At 30.8% G+C, this 18,569-nt stretch overlaps 2 protein-coding genes across 2 annotated transcripts; one reads left to right on the top strand and one right to left on the bottom strand.

The window, feature by feature from the left end:
• Window positions 1-927: 927 nt before the first annotated feature.
• On the top strand, window positions 928-9,919 carry l(3)80Fj (lethal (3) 80Fj). Its single transcript, XM_070647197.1, has 9 exons — window positions 928-1,123; window positions 1,193-1,295; window positions 1,362-5,369; window positions 5,462-5,635; window positions 5,702-6,334; window positions 6,399-6,558; window positions 6,628-6,742; window positions 6,822-8,665; window positions 8,798-9,919. The coding sequence occupies exons 1-9, from the start codon at window positions 1,106-1,108 to the stop codon at window positions 9,726-9,728; spliced, it is 7,986 nt and encodes a 2,661-aa protein (XP_070503298.1). The 5' UTR covers window positions 928-1,105; the 3' UTR covers window positions 9,729-9,919.
• Window positions 9,920-12,185: 2,266 nt separating this feature from the next.
• On the bottom strand, window positions 12,186-18,077 carry eff (ubiquitin-conjugating enzyme E2 eff). Its single transcript, XM_070647326.1, has 5 exons — window positions 17,925-18,077; window positions 16,857-16,920; window positions 16,643-16,674; window positions 15,185-15,368; window positions 12,186-15,080 (listed from the first exon to the last, which is right to left on the bottom strand). Exons 1-5 carry the CDS (start codon window positions 17,946-17,948, stop codon window positions 14,941-14,943), a joined length of 444 nt encoding a protein of 147 aa, XP_070503427.1. The 5' UTR covers window positions 17,949-18,077; the 3' UTR covers window positions 12,186-14,940.
• Window positions 18,078-18,569: the final 492 nt, after the last annotated feature.

Genomic DNA, 18,569 nt, shown 5'->3' with positions numbered 1-18,569 from the left:
AGGCCAAAATTATAATTAAACTTGTTCTAATTTAAGACTATGATTGACTTACCAAGTTTAATGAATGCATCTGAAAAGCAACGGTCAATCTTCTGTCCATATTGATCTTCGACAAATACTTCTTTATTGGCCATAATTTGTGATATTTAATTTTTTTGCACTTTAAAAAAATATCAATTTTTTACTCGGAGCTGTACTAAAAGTAAGAAAAAGGTCACCAAGTCTGAAAAACTAAAAAGCATTTTTTTAAATATAGAAAATCAATATGCAGCATAATTATATTAAGAGTAGCTTTAAAAATTAATGTGATAGATCACTGTATTTTTAATAAATTTGCAGTATTTGCTTGAACAAACTGAAATCAATTGGTTGTGTGGGAAATCATGATCAATCATGATCATAATAAAACAGTATACAGCTTATGGAGTAAAGTTGCACACGTTTAAAGAATAATAATCATTATTTTACGTTTTTCTTTACTTGTTTTGTCGTGTGTTTGATTGGCCGCAAAATTTGAATCGATTTTTCGACCAAATTTAGCAAAAATGTTTTTTTTTTTCCGATGAAATAGGTACAATATATCTATTATTTAAGCATTTCTGAATCACAAAAATATATTCCAATAATTTAATATTTCCAACATCCTTGACTAGGAAATATTTGTTTTACAAACAGGAATAGTGTATACCTGCATGAAATATATTTTCAAATCTCTTTACAACTTTTATTGCAGAAACTTTTTCAGAGATCACGCAAGCTAGATGAAAAAAGTTTTTCAAGTTTTAGACCGTATATATAGCATCGACTTTATCGCATATATAATTATTAACGCAGTAACCTCTGATCAAAAATCCAAAAAAATTCTTGATTTAAAAACGAGATTTTTTAAAAAGTTAATAAACTATTTGTTTAGTACACAGCATAAAAACAAAACGAAACTTTCGAAATTTTGGTTATTTTTCTTAAAAGAGATTTTTAGTGATTAAATCATTAAATTAACCAGTCTTATAACAGAATCGTGTACTATCATAACAAGATATTTTGATTGATAAGTAAAAAAAAGATAACCAATTCGAAAAATACAAGAAGATTATAAAAAGCAGACATGGCACTAAGTGAAGAAGTAATTTTTTTAAACATAAAATTTGCAAGTCTTTGCTAAATTTTTGAATTTTATTTCTTTTCATTACAGCTTACTAATGCTTTGAAGCAGCTTCAGAATAAAATGTTTTCTGTGAGCATCGAAGAACGTCCGGCAATTTTTCAAGACATTAAAAATGTGTTGGCTCATAAGGGTAAAATGATTATTTTTTTCGTTTTTTGATAATGATGTTAATACGTCGATAATTTCTTATTTTTAGATATGAACGCGAAAGGATTTCAAGGAGTAACTAAATTGATTGCTATGACATTAGTAAAGTACAAAGATGAGGCATCGCAGACATTAGTTAATGATTTAATTAGTGAAATGTGTCAAAAAGATCCAGATCAATCAATTGAGGCATTTAATGCTATTTTTAAAGCCTTATGCTCGAAAGAACTTGTCAATGCACCACCATCAAAAGCTTGTGTAGCAGCATTAGTTGCTCTAAAATGGACATTTCTAATTGCAAATAGCTGTAATTCATCCTCTAATGCTGAAAAGACCCAATTTTCTCTTTTAATGGAATACCAATCGATACTCTATGCTCTCAGCTTACAAACAAACAACAGCAAAAGTGTTGAAATGGCATACGAGAACTTCAAAAATTATTGGCTGGATCAACCTGACGATTCTTTTCAAAAATATTTTAATAAGTTCAACGGAATGGAACCAGCATACAATACATTCATAATTCTCGCGGCTGTCTTAAGATTTCAAATAGAGGAAAAGGCTGACATTTCATTCATCGAGACACATAGAAAAAGTTATTTAAATCATTTTACAAAGGGTCTAATTACACTTAAGACTAAATTAGATTGTCACCTTTATATTGCATCACAAATCTACTTGAACTTGTTAACTGAGGATGAAGTTAAAAGCAACTTACTGCCAGCTATTCAACGATCAATGTTAAGAAGTCCTGAAATTATTCTCGAAGGCGTTGAGCACATAATAAGTGGTTTACGTTGTAATGTTGATGGAAATGGCTTAGATATCGGCAAAGTTTTGATCCAAAATCTTCACTCTAAAGTTGATTTAAATAGGACATATGCTGTAAACGGATTGAAACAACTAGCAATGAAATGTTCAGATTCAAAGACTATTGAGACAATGATGAAGAACATCTTTGCGATATTGAATGGTTCAGAAGGGAAAATCACAGTTGCTGAGTATCGCAACAGTTTACTACAAGGAGCAGGAAATTTGTCCTACAATAAGGTACCGACAGAAGAAATAACTAAATTAATGACATTTGTGAGTGACAACTTTATTAAAATAATTGATGCTGAGATTCAAGAGAAAGTAATTTGCCATGGACTTGAAATGTTCGGTTTGTGGTCAATTTTCTTCACAAATGAACTCGATTCGAAAGTCATTCAATGGTTCAAAAAAGGACTAAATCATAAGTCACAAATGGTTAAAGTAAGCTACCTTCAATGGTTCTTAAATTGTTTGTATCAAACTGATTTGTCGTCTGCTGCAGACTTTAAGAATGATTTATTGAAAATTGTCGAAAAAGCTTCTCAAAACATAAATCAAACACCAATTTTATGTGAAGGACTCGCTGCAGCATGTATACTTCTATCAATTATGACTGTTAAGGATGAATCATTAACGTCATTCTGGAATATTGTCCTTGATATGAAAAAGGAGATTTTCATTTCGGAGAAGTTCATAAGCAGTATTGGCAGTGAAAGTTTGTGCAACCTTTTAATTATGAGCGAAAAGCTCTTGAGTAATTTTTATGCTGACTTAAAAGGAGAGCCAGTTCGATTGTACAAATGCATTCTATTAGCTGCAACATCTAATGTTGAAACTGTTCGATCAAAAGCTGTAACGTCAATCGAAAGGTTGATGAGTACCAATAATGGAATGCTCTTTGCAAAAAATATTCTAAATGAGCTCACAATATTGATGGCTAAAACCAAAATAACATCACAAAGTGATGAAGACATTGATGAAAATGAACGATCGATTTCTGCTGAAGCAATTATAAATATATTATTTACTATTTGTTCACCAAACTACGCAGACGAAAAGGATACACAATCGATTTTAAATCACGCTATTTTAGCTATGCATCATGATACAATTTATTCGACAAATTCCGAGTTATTAGAAGAGATTTTAGCATTAAATTTGTTGAAAGGAAGTGATTTTATCTCGGATAACTGGGATGAATTACAAAATGTAATTTTAAATGATTACAAATGCAACAGCATGTATGAGAATTCTGTCGCTGCAATTGTAAATTTAAATGCCGAAGCAACAATGCCAATGATTGTTGAAAATTCAAATAAGATTCTTAATGATGTAGCGTCGGTTGGTGTCACGGATGAAGAATATTTCACTTATTTGACGCCCGAAGGTGAACTGTACGATAAGAGTGTTTTGCCAAATAATGAGGAAGAAAAGACAGCACATATTAAGAGGGAAAATAAAGCATACAGTTACAAGGAGCAATTGGAAGAGATTCAACTTCGTCGTGAAATTGAGGCAAAGAAGCAACAAGCTGGAAAGTCAAAAGAACCACAATACACACCAAAACAAAAGGAGGCCATAAAGAATCAATTAGAAAAGGAGAGTCAAATTAGATCAAAATTGACGTCAATGAATGATAAGTTGGAACGAGCCGTATCACAAATACAGGCTTGCTTCAAAGGAAACAGCAAATTTCTCTCACTTAATTACTCAACTTTGCTACAAACAATTTTAAAGGGTCTTAGGTCACCATTATCAGCGTTATCATTGTCGAATTTGTATTATCTGTTAGGAAGTAATCTCTTTAAAGGAAAGCCTAATCTTGGACGAAACTATGCATTAGCTACAATCAGACTTTTAAAACCTAAATGTAGCTTACCTGATGAATGGACTAAAACTGATTTGGATAAGTTTATTGCTGATCTTTTCACATCATTAGAAGATGATGATCTTTATGAGGATTTTGAAAATGAAGAAGATCGTTTTAAGGATACACCAAAAGTATTTGATGCCCCAACATTCTCATTTATTTTTGAGTTCCTTAAGCAAACGTTATCATCTGAATTTGTTGGTCATGAAGAGCTTTTAACTGGAATTGAATTAATTTCTAAGCATGCTCAAATTAAAGGAGCAACAATTAATGGAGATTTTGATGACTTTTCACATCCAAAATATCTTCCAACTTTGGAAATGCTTCGCTTACTTTTAAACTTGATAGTTAAATTTGATGGACAAGTACAATCCCAAGCATCATCTGCATTCTTAGATATTTCTGAGGCACTTTCGGGAGAAAATCATCGATCTGTTGCAAGTCGGGATGAGATTATCTTAATTTTGCATATGCTTGAAAGTAACAAGGAAATGATTCGTGATTGCGCAATTCGTTCATTAAATAAAATTATTGACGTACTACCAAACATTGAGGATGACAATGAGCTTGGACTTCTTATATTACGAAGAGTTTGGATTGCAAAGCATGACGTATCAACTGAAATACAAGATCAAGCTGATTATTTGTGGACAAAGAGCTGCTTTGAAATTCCAATAGCTTTGAGTGAAGAAATTTTGAAGGATGTAATTCATGATGAAAATTGTATTCAGAAAGCTGCTGCAGGCTCTCTTGTTACAATTTTACGTGAAGATCAATCAAGAGTTGTTCCTGTTCTCGATAAACTCTTAGAAATTTATACTGAGAAGTTGACATTAGTTCCTGCAGTTCTAGATCAATTTAACAGAGAAATTGTTCCTCCAATTGATATGTGGTCTCCACGTCGTGGTGTTGCTATAACAATAAGTCAAATTTCCCAATTCTTTGACTTGGAAACTGTAGAAAGAATCATTCAATTTATGGTATCAACAGGTTTACGTGATCGAGAAGAAATTGTTCACAAAGAAATGCTAGCTGCTTCATTGGAAATTGTTGATTTGCATGGAAAACAATGTGTAACTACTTTATTACCTGTATTTGAAGATTTTCTCGATAAAGCACCAAACGTCCCATCATTTGATAATATTCGACAAGCTGTTGTTATATTAATGGGTTCATTAGCAAGACATTTAGATAAAGAAGATAAGAGAATAGAGCCGATTGTATATAGATTATTAGCTGCCCTTGCAACACCTTCTCAACAAGTTCAAGAAGCTGTCGCAAACTGTATACCCCATTTAATCCCATCAATGAAAGATCAGGCACCACAAGTTGTAAAGAAATTGATGAATCAACTTGTCAAGTCTGACAAATATGGTAAGTTTACTTTTAATAGTAATTTTTTTATTTAATAGATCTAAAGGTTTATAAATCATTTTAAATAACATTTGTTTTCATTTAATTTAAAGGTGAACGACGTGGAGCCGCTTATGGAATTGCAGGCTTAGTAAAAGGATTGGGAATTTTATCGCTCAAACAGCTTGACATAATGTCAAAGTTAACGAACCACATTCAAGATAAGAAGAATTACAAGTGTCGTGAGGGAGCACTATTTGCTTTCGAAATGCTTTGCTCTACTTTAGGTAATAATGAAGATGAACTTTATCCATTTTCGTGTTTATAATATGACTTTTTTTTTTTTAATTTAGGTCGCTTGTTTGAACCTTATATAGTTCATGTGCTTCCACATTTGCTTACATGCTTTGGAGATAATTCAATTTATGTTCGCGAAGCAGCTGATGAAACAGCAAAAGTTGTAATGCGAAAATTGAGCGCTCATGGTGTTAAATTAGTATTGCCACTATTACTAGCTGCTTTAGATGACGAATCATGGCGTACAAAAATTGCAGCAACTGAAATATTAGGTGCTATGTCGCACTGTGCACCAAAACAATTATCATCATGCTTACCAAGTATTGTTCCAAAATTAATGGAAATTCTTGGCGATTCACATATTAAAGTACAAGAGGCTGGAGGAAATGCTTTAAAAATGATTGGTGCCGTCATTAAAAATCCAGAAATTCAAGCAATCGTCCCGATTTTACTCCGTGCTCTTGAAGATCCTGCCAATAAAACGAGCTCATGTCTCCAAAGCTTGTTGAAAACTAAATTCGTCCATTTCATCGATGCACCATCATTGGCTTTAATTATGCCCGTCGTTGAAAGAGCATTTATGGATCGTTCGACAGAAACAAGAAAAATGTCTGCACAAATTATTGGAAATATGTACTCATTGACCGATCCAAAAGATTTAACACCATATTTAGACAACATTATGCCTGGTATGATTTTTTTTTTTTTTTTCTTCTAATGAAGATTTTTAATTGTTCTTTTTTAATTGAATAGGTCTTAAAGCATCGTTGCTTGATCCTGTTCCCGAAGTACGTACAGTCAGTGCAAAAGCTTTAGGAGCAATGGTTAGAGGAATGGGCGAAACTACAGTTGGTGAAAACTTATTGCCATGGCTGATGCAAACGTTAACTTCTGAGGCTAGTCCTGTTGACAGGTAATTTATATTTTAACATCTCTATTTTACAATACGCATTAATAACTTAAAATTCAATTATTTCATTAGATCTGGAGCTGCGCAAGGCTTAGCCGAAGTTGTTGCAGGTCTTGGTGTAGAGAAATTGCATCAAACAATGCCAGAAATTATTAAAACTGCAGAAAGAACTGACATTGCTCCTCACGTAAGTTAATAGATTTATATTTATTTATTTAAAAGTCATAAAGATATTTATGGTCATTTTATCTTTTCTTTCGCAACAGGTCAAGGACGGTTACATTTTAATGTTCATTTACATGCCACAAGCATTTCAAGAAGAATTTACCGTGTATATCGGCCAAATTATCAATCCGATTTTGAAAGCTTTGGCTGATGAAAATGAATATGTTCGAGACACTGCTTTAAAAGCTGGCCAGAGAATTGTAAATCTTTATGCTGAATCTGCCATTACGTTGCTCCTTCCCGAACTTGAAACTGGGCTTTTCGATGATAATTGGAGAATCCGTTATAGTTCTGTACAGTTGCTTGGTGACTTACTCTATAAAATTTCTGGAGTCACTGGAAAAATGTCAACGCAAAGTGCTAGCGAGGACGATAATTTCGGTACTGAACAGTCACATAAAGCTATCATTAGACATCTTGGAATCGAGCGTAGAAATCGTGTATTAGCTGGTCTTTACATGGGAAGAAGTGACGTTTCGTTGATGGTACGTCAAGCTGCATTGCACGTTTGGAAAGTTGTGGTTACGAATACTCCAAGAACATTACGTGAAATATTACCAACACTCTTTTCACTACTTCTTGGATGTTTGGGAAGTAAAGTTAGTGATGATAAACGTCAAGTTGCTGCAAGAACATTAGGAGATTTAGTTAGAAAACTCGGAGAACGTGTTTTACCTGAAATCATACCAATTTTAGAGAAAGGCTTGGATTCAGAGTGTGATAAGCAACGTCAAGGTGTTTGTATTGGATTATCTGAAATTATGGCATCAACTTCACGTGATATGGTTCTTACATTCGTTGATAGTCTCGTCTCGACAGTTAGACGAGCTTTAAGTGATCCATTAAGTGATGTCCGCAAAGCAGCTGCTCGTACTTTCGATTCTTTGCATTCAGCAGTTGGAACTAAGGCTTTGGATGACATTCTTCCGTCAATGTTAGCCGGTCTATCAGACGAGGATCCGTTCGTTGCTGAATGCACGTTAGATGGATTGAAACAAATTATGGCCATAAAATCACGTGTCGTTTTACCTTATCTCGTGCCACAATTGACTGCACCACCAGTAAATACAAAAGCACTTTCGATTTTATGTGAGGCTGGAGAAGGACTGACAAAATACTTGCCAAAAATACTTCCTTCAATTTTAGATTCATTATCTGCTGTTCATGGAACACCAGACGAAATAAAAGAGACTGAATATTGTCAAATGATTATTTTAGCAGTCAGTGAAGATGCAGGCATAAGAATCATTATCGATACTCTTTTGGAATCGAGTAAATCTAACAAAATTGAAATCAAAAAGGCAGCAGCTTCACTATTGAGTGTATTTTGCATTAATTCACCTGGCGACTATTCAAATCATGTTCCACAACTTCTTCATGGATTAATGTTGTTACTATCAGAACAGGACAAAGAAATTTTGGTCAGAGCATGGGATGCGTTAAATGCTGTAACCAAAACACTCGATTCTGCACAACAAATTGCTCACGTATCAGATGTTCGAGATGCTGTAAAGACTGCAACCATCAATTTACCTCCAAATTCGGAATTGCCAGGTTTTTGTTTACCTAAAGGAATTGCCCCATTGCTTCCCGTTTTTCGCGAAGGTATTTTGAATGGCGCACCAGAAGAAAAAGAATGTGCTGCACAAGGCTTAGGAGAAGTTATTTCTCTAACATCGGCTTCATCCTTACAACCATCAGTTGTTCACATTACTGGTCCATTAATTCGTATTCTTGGCGATCGTTTTAATTCCGGTGTAAAATCAGCTGTCCTTGAAACATTGGCAATATTATTATTCAAAGTTGGAATAATGCTGAAACAGTTTTTGCCACAACTTCAAACCACATTCTTAAAGGCATTGAACGATCCCAACAGAACTGTCAGGTAGGTTATCTTTAAAAGACACTTTTAAAACAATTATTTGCTTTACTTATATTAAGTTTGAATAATCGTTGATAAAGTTTTATATTGAAATAACACAGTTAACTAAAAATAAAACCGTTATTTTCTTTACAGAATGAAGGCTGGAGTCGCAGTAATGGAATTAATTAAAATTCATCCAAAACCAGACCCTGTGTTTGTAGAAATTCACAATGGCATCAAAAATGCAGACGATTCATTGATAAGAGAAACAATGTTACAGGCATTACGTGGTATTTTAATATCGAATGGTGATAAAATATCAGAATTAATGAAGAAACAGATGTATGCAACACTTACATCAATGCTTAACTATTCGGAGGATATGACACGACTTTGCGTAGCTGGATGTCTAGGATCATTTGCAAAATGGATGTCAAATGATATGCTTGATGATTTACTAAATAATCATATTTTCAGTGATGATTTTGGCGAAGATTGGTCATTAAGACATGGTCGAACAGCAGCCTTATTTGTCATATTTAAAGAATCACCAAGCATCATCGTGACGCCAAAATATGAAGGAAAAATCAGCAAAACACTAGTTTCGTGCATACAAAATGAAAAAGTTAATATCGCATCAAATGGTGTTAGAGGAGCATGCTATTTACTACAATTTTGCCAGAATGAATGTCAACAAATTCCGCAACCCGTTCTTACTGCATATGTCAAATCAATGAACCATATAAATAATGAGGTTAAACAGCTACTTGCAAAAACAAGTATTTATTTATCAAAAACAGTTCCACATGAAAAAATGTCACCCGATTTCCTCAAATCTTTAATCCCAATGTTGGTCAACGGCACAAAAGAAAAGAATGGATATGTCAAGTCAAACAGTGAAATTGCATTAATTAGTATCTTGCGACTCAGAAATGGCGACACAGTGTTCCAACAAGTTCTACAACTCTTAGAATCGGGTGCACGCGATTCACTCAACGAGGTTGTCACCAAAGTATTGTATCGAGCAATGACTGCCTCGGCATCAGGAAAGGATGAAAATATTGACGACACCATTCTTACGTGATTGTCTCTAATATTAGACTTTTACATATAATATTGTCATCTATTTACAAACTTATTATTATTACCAAATTTATGCACTTTTTGGAAAAATTTCAAGCATGATCATCCGCACATACAACAATCAATGTTTTGTAAGAAGAATCAAGTCAGTATGAAGAATAATAAAGAAGAAATTTTTTCATTCCTCGTAAATTCCTTTAGTTTTTTCATTTAACTTTTTTCAGTTTTAAAAAGTAATTGCAGCAGGAATGACATAATATTTTAGAAACATTCAGTCATACAACTGCAACATTGCAAATAAAAATACTAACGGTTGTATTATATACCAATTTATTATACAGTCATATTGAGTAGGCCTATCTGGATTATAAATGGGTGATTCTCTGGATAAGTCAAATTCGTCTAATTCGTGTCTCAAAAACTACAAAATTTGCTTCATAAAAAAAACATTACTTTAGCTTATTAAACGAATTAACTAACTGTTAATTTCGTTCTAATATTAATTATTATATCTAAATCTGTCTTTATTTTGTATTGTTAGTCTATAACTCCTGCAAAAACATAAAATCAAAAAACGAATTTTCTCACGGATTAGGAAAAAAGTTTCTCGGAATCACTAAAATTTCAATTTTTCTCTTTAATTAAAGATTTTTGCAGCGTTTAAAGAGCAACAAACGATAGTTTTAGGTGAAATACACTCGAAATATCAACTCAACCATAGTGACAAGTAGAATAAAGTGCATAAAATTCATGTTGAAAGTCGGAATTTGATATTTTGATTCCGAGAAACCGCCATAAAAATTAAAATATTTAATTAAATAAAGCATGACGGTAAAAAGTAATTGTACAGAAATAAAGATCTGCACAAATCCCGTAAGTGTATATAAAGAATGGAGCTATAAAATTACCAGATTATTAGAAAAATTAATTCAAAGTCGAAAATTTTGAAAAAATTTATCCAAAGAAACACCCAAATACTCAAATGTATTACATTTCACGTGATAGACGTCATAATTAATCTGTGACTTCGGTATGAACATATTTTTATCATTTTTTTTATCGACATACTTCAAACTATTTGAAATATTTCTATACTACTATGATTATACCCCCAACAAGCATGATGAGAAAATACTAATTTATTGGTTATTCAAGTTAATATGGAGAGGTAAATGTACTTTGATTGTAAGATTATGTGAGACTTTTTGTACGTAAGCAATATCCATACGTGTTATTTTCGTACGTGGTATTGCTACGTCAAATCTTTTTGCTAAAAAATATGGCCATGAAGAATTTTAATCAATCACATCAAAACTTTACAGCATCATTATTAGATCACTATCAAGTCATTATATTGTGTCGCTTAGTAAATTTCCATCATGTTTGGTGGGATTTTATTCTAGTAACAAAATAATATTTTTCATAATTATCTGCTTCAACTGATTGGTCAAGTAGACATTCACAAAATCTAGGGATATAAATGCTTGTGACCGTTGGTAAGGTTTTACAACTGTCAAAAATCTGAAATATAAAAATGCTGAAAAATAATTCCAACAAACAAACTAACATCACTTTGAAATCCTTTGATTTAAGTAGATTAAAAAGTATGCGTGAGCAAAAACGTTCAACAATCAACTTTTAGGGAAGCCTCAAGACTAGAAGAGAAAGCATAGTACAACGTTTTCCGAAGAATAGTAAGGTTTTATCTGATTGATATGACTTTCTCAGATAGTTTAAAATGGGCTTAGTCGTTCAAAAATTCAGTGTCAGAAATGTGATGTAATTCGCTTTTTTCTCTTTTCCTGGATATTTATGGTAATATTTAAAAAGCTTATCCTGTATGGTTTTTGAAAACGAACATTTTGACGTATAATATGTTTAATAAAACATTATAATTAAGCCAAAATTTCAAAAACAAACTCGATTTCTGACACTGAAAATTTGTTACTTAATCTGAATTTTTCGACAAAAATGCTCCTAATTTTATGAATAATGAGTTCTAAGGAACAAAAATTAGTCGTACTAGTTAATTTTTCAGTGCTCTACGTTGTGAAGTATCAAAAGTTAGCCTAAAACCTGTTTAAAGTAGTTAAATTAATGTTTTTTTGTAAAAACGTTAAGAAAATTTTGAATTTTTTCATACAAATTTTTTGGAGTTTACAACAACAAAAATATTAACAAAAATTCGAAAAAAATTAAAATTAATAGCTTAATTTGTTAATTAATGAACTGTAATAGAACTAGAGGCTGTATTTATGTTGCCTTTTTGTGTTTTGATACTCAGATTATTTAACAGAAGTCGTTTTTTAAACTTTTGAGTGATTTTAGAAAATGGAACTGTTTTTTCGTCTAAGCCCAAATAGTTACGAAGACTATCATTTGCCCACAAATAGAAAAGTGATTCCAAAACTTCTGCAAGTCGACGCCCTAAAGTGTATTGTAAATAATTCACCCAACATTAATTATTTCAATACATATTTATTATTTTTTTTTTCTTCATCGAATAATTCTTGTTGTTTTATAATTTTCTTTCATGTTTTTCTTCTCTCTATGAGTGAGTGTATTACTGATAATTTTTTTCTTATTTATGATCAGCAAAAAATGAGTGTTTTTGAATTGAATTGAATGATGAAAATGCACTAAATTTAAAATTCATAATATATACGTAAAATATTGTTCAAGACAGTCCATTCAACTTTTGTTTTTCTTTTGCTAATTACATACAAATTTTCTTCTTATTCTTCTTTTCTCATTAAAGAAAGAGACTGAATGTATGTGAAAGGAGGCAGTTTTAGGCGTGGAAAAATTATTTTTACTATTCTCATTGAAGTACATAATAATAACATGTCCTCTTCCTCATTTTCATGTATAATCAGTTTTTAAACAAATTTTTTACTAAAATTATTTAAATTAGGGAAGAAAAGTTAGAAGCATAATTAATAAAAGAATCAGAAAAAATAAGGAAGCAAAAAATTTAATTTAATATATTTCCTCATACAACATGCAGTTCAATTTAATGCTTCTGATTCGTAAAGTTTTGTTAATAAAATTGTGGAATCGATTATCGGAATTCTTCAAAAATTAGTTATACATATGCGTATGTTGTTAATTAGTCTAATTTCTGCTTGCACTATTCGATGGAGAATTTTTTAAAAATTACATTTTTATGTGTAAAATTATGGAAATAAGTACTGATATGTACATCTTACATTTTTACACATAGAAATGTATTTTTTTTAGATATAAACCGTTACAAATTTGCAAACATCAAAATTCCAAAGTTCGGTTCGCTATTTGATGTGTACAAATCAGTCAATCTACACATCGAATTCTGATGAAAGCATTTGAAATTATTCAGTGAAGTCCAAATTTAATAATTTATTCACGACAAACTTACTAGAAACAATTGGTAAATTTTCAAAGGAACGTGCTAAAGGAGGATTAAAATGACAAGTGTGTCGAGATGTTTGTTCAACACTAGCATAGTCTTTTTAGCTAATCCATCAATTGTATGAGAAAATATTAAAAAAAGGTTTAAGGAAACACGTGATAGAAGTAAGACTAAAAATTTTGTTTTCAATTATTTCTTTTACTGAATTTTTCCGGAAAAAAAAGTTCATTAATATTTTGTTTTAAGATAAGTATAAGTTTTCAATTTCATTAATTAGTTTAAAATATTTATTTTTTTTTTTTTCAAATTTTTCTTCCATCTTTTTTTTTTTAACTAAAAGTGAAAAATTTTCCTTTAAAACACATAAAAAATTCTTTATATAAAAAGCTTAAGCTGTATGAGGAAAACCAATTTTCTTCGCTTACAAGAATCAGAGATTTGCAGAGCTGGAAATCAGCTGATATTAGCCGCATTATGTATTCTACAAGTGCAACAATCAACAGTCAAAAAACGGCAGTGACTTTTTTAAGATTCTTAGAAAAGATTATCGACTAAATCGCACAAACAACTACCGTTAATTGTCTAAAAGTGCACTTTTCATGTAGAAACCCTTAGCATGCCAACTCTCTGCATTGATAAAAATAATTATGATTTAAAAATTTAATTGAAAACGATTTTAACAGTTTTGTGTTTTAGCTTTTACTTCTTGTTTTGCTTAATATGTTACCGGATAAAAAAAAATCATTGTTAAAAATAAAAAATAGAATTTATATTCATTTCTTTTCTTTCATGATTACTACTTGTGTTTGGGTTCCTCTAGTACGTTTGTGTTTTTCTCACTTTCTTTTAACTTAGGAAAAAAGAATTCTCTCGTATAAAGCTCCTGTTTCCCATATGGAAAAGACATTATTGTGTCTAAAGAAATGATTAGAATCAGTCGCCAACGTTGATTAGAAATAAAATAGTACGAAAGGGACTTATGAAGAAGTTACACTCCATAAAGTTTTTAGAAAATTTTGGACTGATTCTAATTGAATCTATTTATGCCACGCTGGGAAAAGGCGCTTTCGTTGATCACAAGTGACCATGTGCATAATAGTACTTTTCCACAAATTATATCAGTTTTATTACAATTGTTATAATATTTGATATAATACCTTAGTACATTTTTATTAATTTGAAAATATATTCATAAATCATCAGCAGTAATTAATCATCTTATATCAAATTTGACAAACAGTTGTAAAAAAATTTCCCTATATGCACTTCTTTCATAGTTTTTCTTTTCCTTTTTAAATATTATCAATTCGTTCAAATGTGCTAAAATCTTCAAAGTAAATTGTGAGAAAAACTCTCAATTTGTAAAATTTTCCTTTCCAAAAAAGTCTACTTGGAATTAAAAATTTTTAAAACTGAGTGGAAACTTCAAACATTTAAATGAAATGCAACAATTTACCTAGAAAATTTTAACAGAATTGAATATTTACCATAGACTATTTTATTCAGTAGTTGTTAATATTCGTATGATGCTATTGTTCTTAATCTGACGACCACACGGAGATGTTGATGACGAGAGGAATTTAAAATTATAATGTTTTATATAATAATTAAGAGCATAGGTTTGTTGTTGCAATTTTGGAAGTGGATAAAGTAAAGATGAAAGAAAGTTAAAAATTTAAGAAAGATGAAAAACGGAAAATCAAGAAAGGATGCGCTGTTTTGGTGGAGCCTTGTGTGTGTTTTTTTTCTCTTCATATTTTTTTTGAATTTATAATACAGCAAGAATTAAATTTTGACGGTACAATTTCTCATCTGGAACGCATCACATAGCATATTTTCGTGTCCACTCACGGGCCAGCTCATTGTATTTTTCGCGATCCGTTTTATATATTCTAGCAATTTCCGGCACCAATGGATCGTCCGGATTGGGATCACAGAGAAGAGAGCAAATTGATAACAACACTGAAAAGATAAAACAAAAAATTCACTTAGTAATGCTCCAAAACGAATACATAGATATTGAAATCGTAGACCCAATTAGATTTATTTGCTATTGATTTACTTACCTTTTGAAATTGTTAGTGCAGGTGACCATTGAGATCTTAGGATGTCGAGACAGATCGACCCATTACTGTTAATGTTTGGGTGATATATGCGAGTCGTAAAAGCCACTTTGGGTGGTTTGAATGGATAATCTGTTGGGAAATGTATGGTTAAGAAGAAAACACCTCCTTGATACGGACTGTCTGGCTGTGAATTAAAAAAAATAATAATAATGATAATTAGATAGACAAAATGAAAATTGTTCAGATACTCTCGATTCAATCGAATGTGGGCACTATGGACTATAGTTGAGGACTACTGATCAAATATTATTATTTTCTTGTACGCGTCATTTTGAAAGGATCCAAAAACTTGATAAATTAAAACGAAAATCTGTAATCCTTGAACTGACCAAGTCACGTTGATATAGCATTGAAAAAATCTATTCTTATTTCAAGCGTCAAGTTCACAATTAGTTTTATTTTCGTCACAATCCCTTTTGTTTAATTTTTTATTCTATTATAAAACCATGTCGAACTTATCCTTTACTCAACGTCTACAATAATATTGATTTAATGACAAGTAATGCAGTACATATTCGTTGTGTATGCAGTTTTCAACTCTAAATAACTTAATTTAAAAAATTTTCAATCTTGTTAAGATTTTCTCAACCCTATTAAAATTTTATAAAAACTCAATTAATGTATAAAACATAAAATTTTTGTGACTTTTATAAAGGTTAGTTTCCTGATCTAATGATTTAAGATTAAACTCTATAAATTTATCTATAATGCAGTTCCACTTTCTTTTTTATGACAGCGTCAAAAATGTAACTGACCGACATCAATAGCATTTTAGTTAAATAAAAAAATTGAACCCCGAAAGAAAATGAACATTATGCGCACTAATCATTTGCCGAACAAAATATAATCGCCTATTTTCATTCTCGTTCACTATATATCTTTTTGCTGAGAAGAAAAAGTCCTTTGTATGAATGAAAATACAACACGAAATGTATGTATTATCGGTGAGATAAGGGAAATGCCTACGATATTGTCGAGAAAATTTATTTAATGAACCACTACAAGCACTAGACTCGTAAATTAGATATGAAGAGCTCTTGATGTGAAGTAAAAGTATATAGGCCATATTAACGTTTTTTTTTGGGAAATTTTTTTTAAAGCAAACCGATAAAAAAATATTTCGCTACTTTTCTTTGTGGAAAATTTTGCGCAATGCCATATAGCAATTTAGACAACAAGAAATAAAAACTTTAGAATTTATAAATTAGCATCAAAAAATCGACGGCATATTTTTTCATATGAAAATAAAACTAATATTTTCGCACTGTAAATTATAATTAAAAATCCAGTTCTTTCCAAAACAAAAAAAAAAGTAATAACAGTTAGACGCCCCGAGCAAGACTCATAACTCAGAAGATATTAAATTATCAATTTGTAATTTTTTTGTTGTCTACTTACAGGTCCCATAATGGTCGCTTGCCAATGAAATACTATAATTATGAAAAAATGAAAGATAAAGTTATAATTTGATTAGTAAATTGTCAATCTACACAAAATATATTTTTTGTGAACGAGAAAAAGCAGAATAAAGAAATTGTACACTATTTGTGTATGCAATTATCATTGAATATTTTGTTTAAAAAATATGATTTAATATTAGAAAAAAACTTACAGTCATCTCCAACAGGACCTGCTGAGCACTGTGCTGGTGGATCTCGTCCCAAATCTTGTAATTCCTAAAAATAGAGAATTAAAGGTAAAAATATATGATTCATTTCCTCATCTTTTTTCTCCTCGTCATTTCTCATAGAAAAAAATTATTTTCGAATAGGGAAGTAAAGTAAGTAAATTACTACCGACTGTAAAATTGTGAAATATAATGAAGCATGTGCTTAAATAAATTAAAAATTCTTATGTGTAGCATATAGTATGTAGAAAAATATGGGAAAATGTTCAGTAGTTCTATTTTACTAAAAGAAAATTTTCCGTCAATTTTCTTCCAGAGAACATCGATTGAGCGACGGGTTGTACAAAAATGTCACCAATTGTAAAAATCAAATACATCCATTTCCAATGCTTAAAATTTTTCAATTGAATTACTGGATTAACTTAAAGTTCTCAAGCGGAGCAGTCAGTCAGTAAAAATGAGCTAGAGAAAGTCATTTTCACGGAAAATTACGCTTAAAAAATGGGTGACAAAAAATTTTTGCTCATACATTTTCTGTGTGTGAGGAATTTTTTCCTTCAGTTTTAACAAAGATAAAAAGTGAAATATGAAGAATAGACGTTTAATGACGCAATGGGAATGAGCTTTAATCGAATAATTTGGGAAAAATTAAGAAAATAGTCCACGTTTTACTATTTAACCTAAAGAAAAGATGATTTTTATGAAAGAAAAAAATTTTCTTCGTTTTATGACCTTGTGATAATACAAAATTAAATATATTTTTGTACCAAGACTGTGTGCTTGCTTTCTGGAGACCAAATTTTTATGATCCAGATACACATTCGCGTGAATCATTGCACAATTTATTACAGAGAAAGTGCTAAATTATTAAATTTCTTTGAGAAATATCCAGAATTTCGATTTTTCGTTACGCAGTTCACCTACACACACACAATTTTTTACAGTCTGTATATGAAAAAAAAAATTACAAATACTTGTGAAGCAAGACATTTTTTTATTCAAAACTTTCAACACATTTTTCTTCTTTAAATTTCACATTTATCCACTATATACCTTATTTATTCTTTTTAAAGCCATCTAAATTTTGTTTTCTGATTATTTATTCACTTCTTAACAACTTCCTGACGATTTTTATTAATTTTTTCAATTTTCTGCTGATTTTTGTAAATGGCGAAGAATTTAGGTGCAAACCCCTTTATGACTAAAAACCCCGTCTACGCAAAAAATTCGAATTTTTTTCACTCGTTATTTCTCGACCTAGTATTTTCTACTCAAATATCAAATTAAAAACGTCCATCGTGTTTATTAATTTCATTTCAATGATATTTTTCATACGTAGATTGCTATAATTAACGAAATATAGTTAAAAATGATCCCAGTCAATAATGATGTTAGAAAATTCTGACATTATAATTCAAAAATATTTTGACCGTTAATTTTTTTATCGACATAAACTAACACGTTAGGTTCTTTTATTTAATTATCCTACATTGTTAGGCAGTAATTGATATTTTTATGGACTTTTATTAAAGTATTCGATATTTCAGACTATTTAAATATAGATTTATCTCATCAGACATAATAAAAGAATAGATAGATTGCGAAAAATGAGATATGAAAGTAACAAAAAAATATTAAGTATGTCAATGAACCACCCAGTTCCTTAGTAGATAAAATAATTACACAAATTTATGTGTA

This window comes from Chironomus tepperi, unplaced genomic scaffold, assembly GCF_022539635.2.
Source record: "Chironomus tepperi strain 1889 unplaced genomic scaffold, CSIRO-AGI_Ctep_v1 contig_376, whole genome shotgun sequence".
Lineage (NCBI taxonomy): Eukaryota > Metazoa > Arthropoda > Insecta > Diptera > Chironomidae > Chironomus > Chironomus tepperi.
This window is presented reverse-complemented; position numbering and strand designations above follow the sequence as displayed.

What these genes read in the sequence shown, in the direction of transcription:
- eff (XM_070647326.1), bottom strand. Translation starts at nt 17,948, where the DNA reads ATGGCTTTAAAAAGAATAAATAAG. An exon ending in CTTTAAAAAGAATAAATAAG is followed by an intron (nt 16,921 to 17,924) that starts GTATATAGTGGA and finishes CTCTATTTTTAG; the next exon opens with GAATTACAAGATTTGGGACG. An exon ending in AGGTCCTGTTGGAGATGACT is followed by an intron (nt 16,675 to 16,856) that starts GTAAGTTTTTTT and finishes TCATAATTATAG; the next exon opens with TATTTCATTGGCAAGCGACC.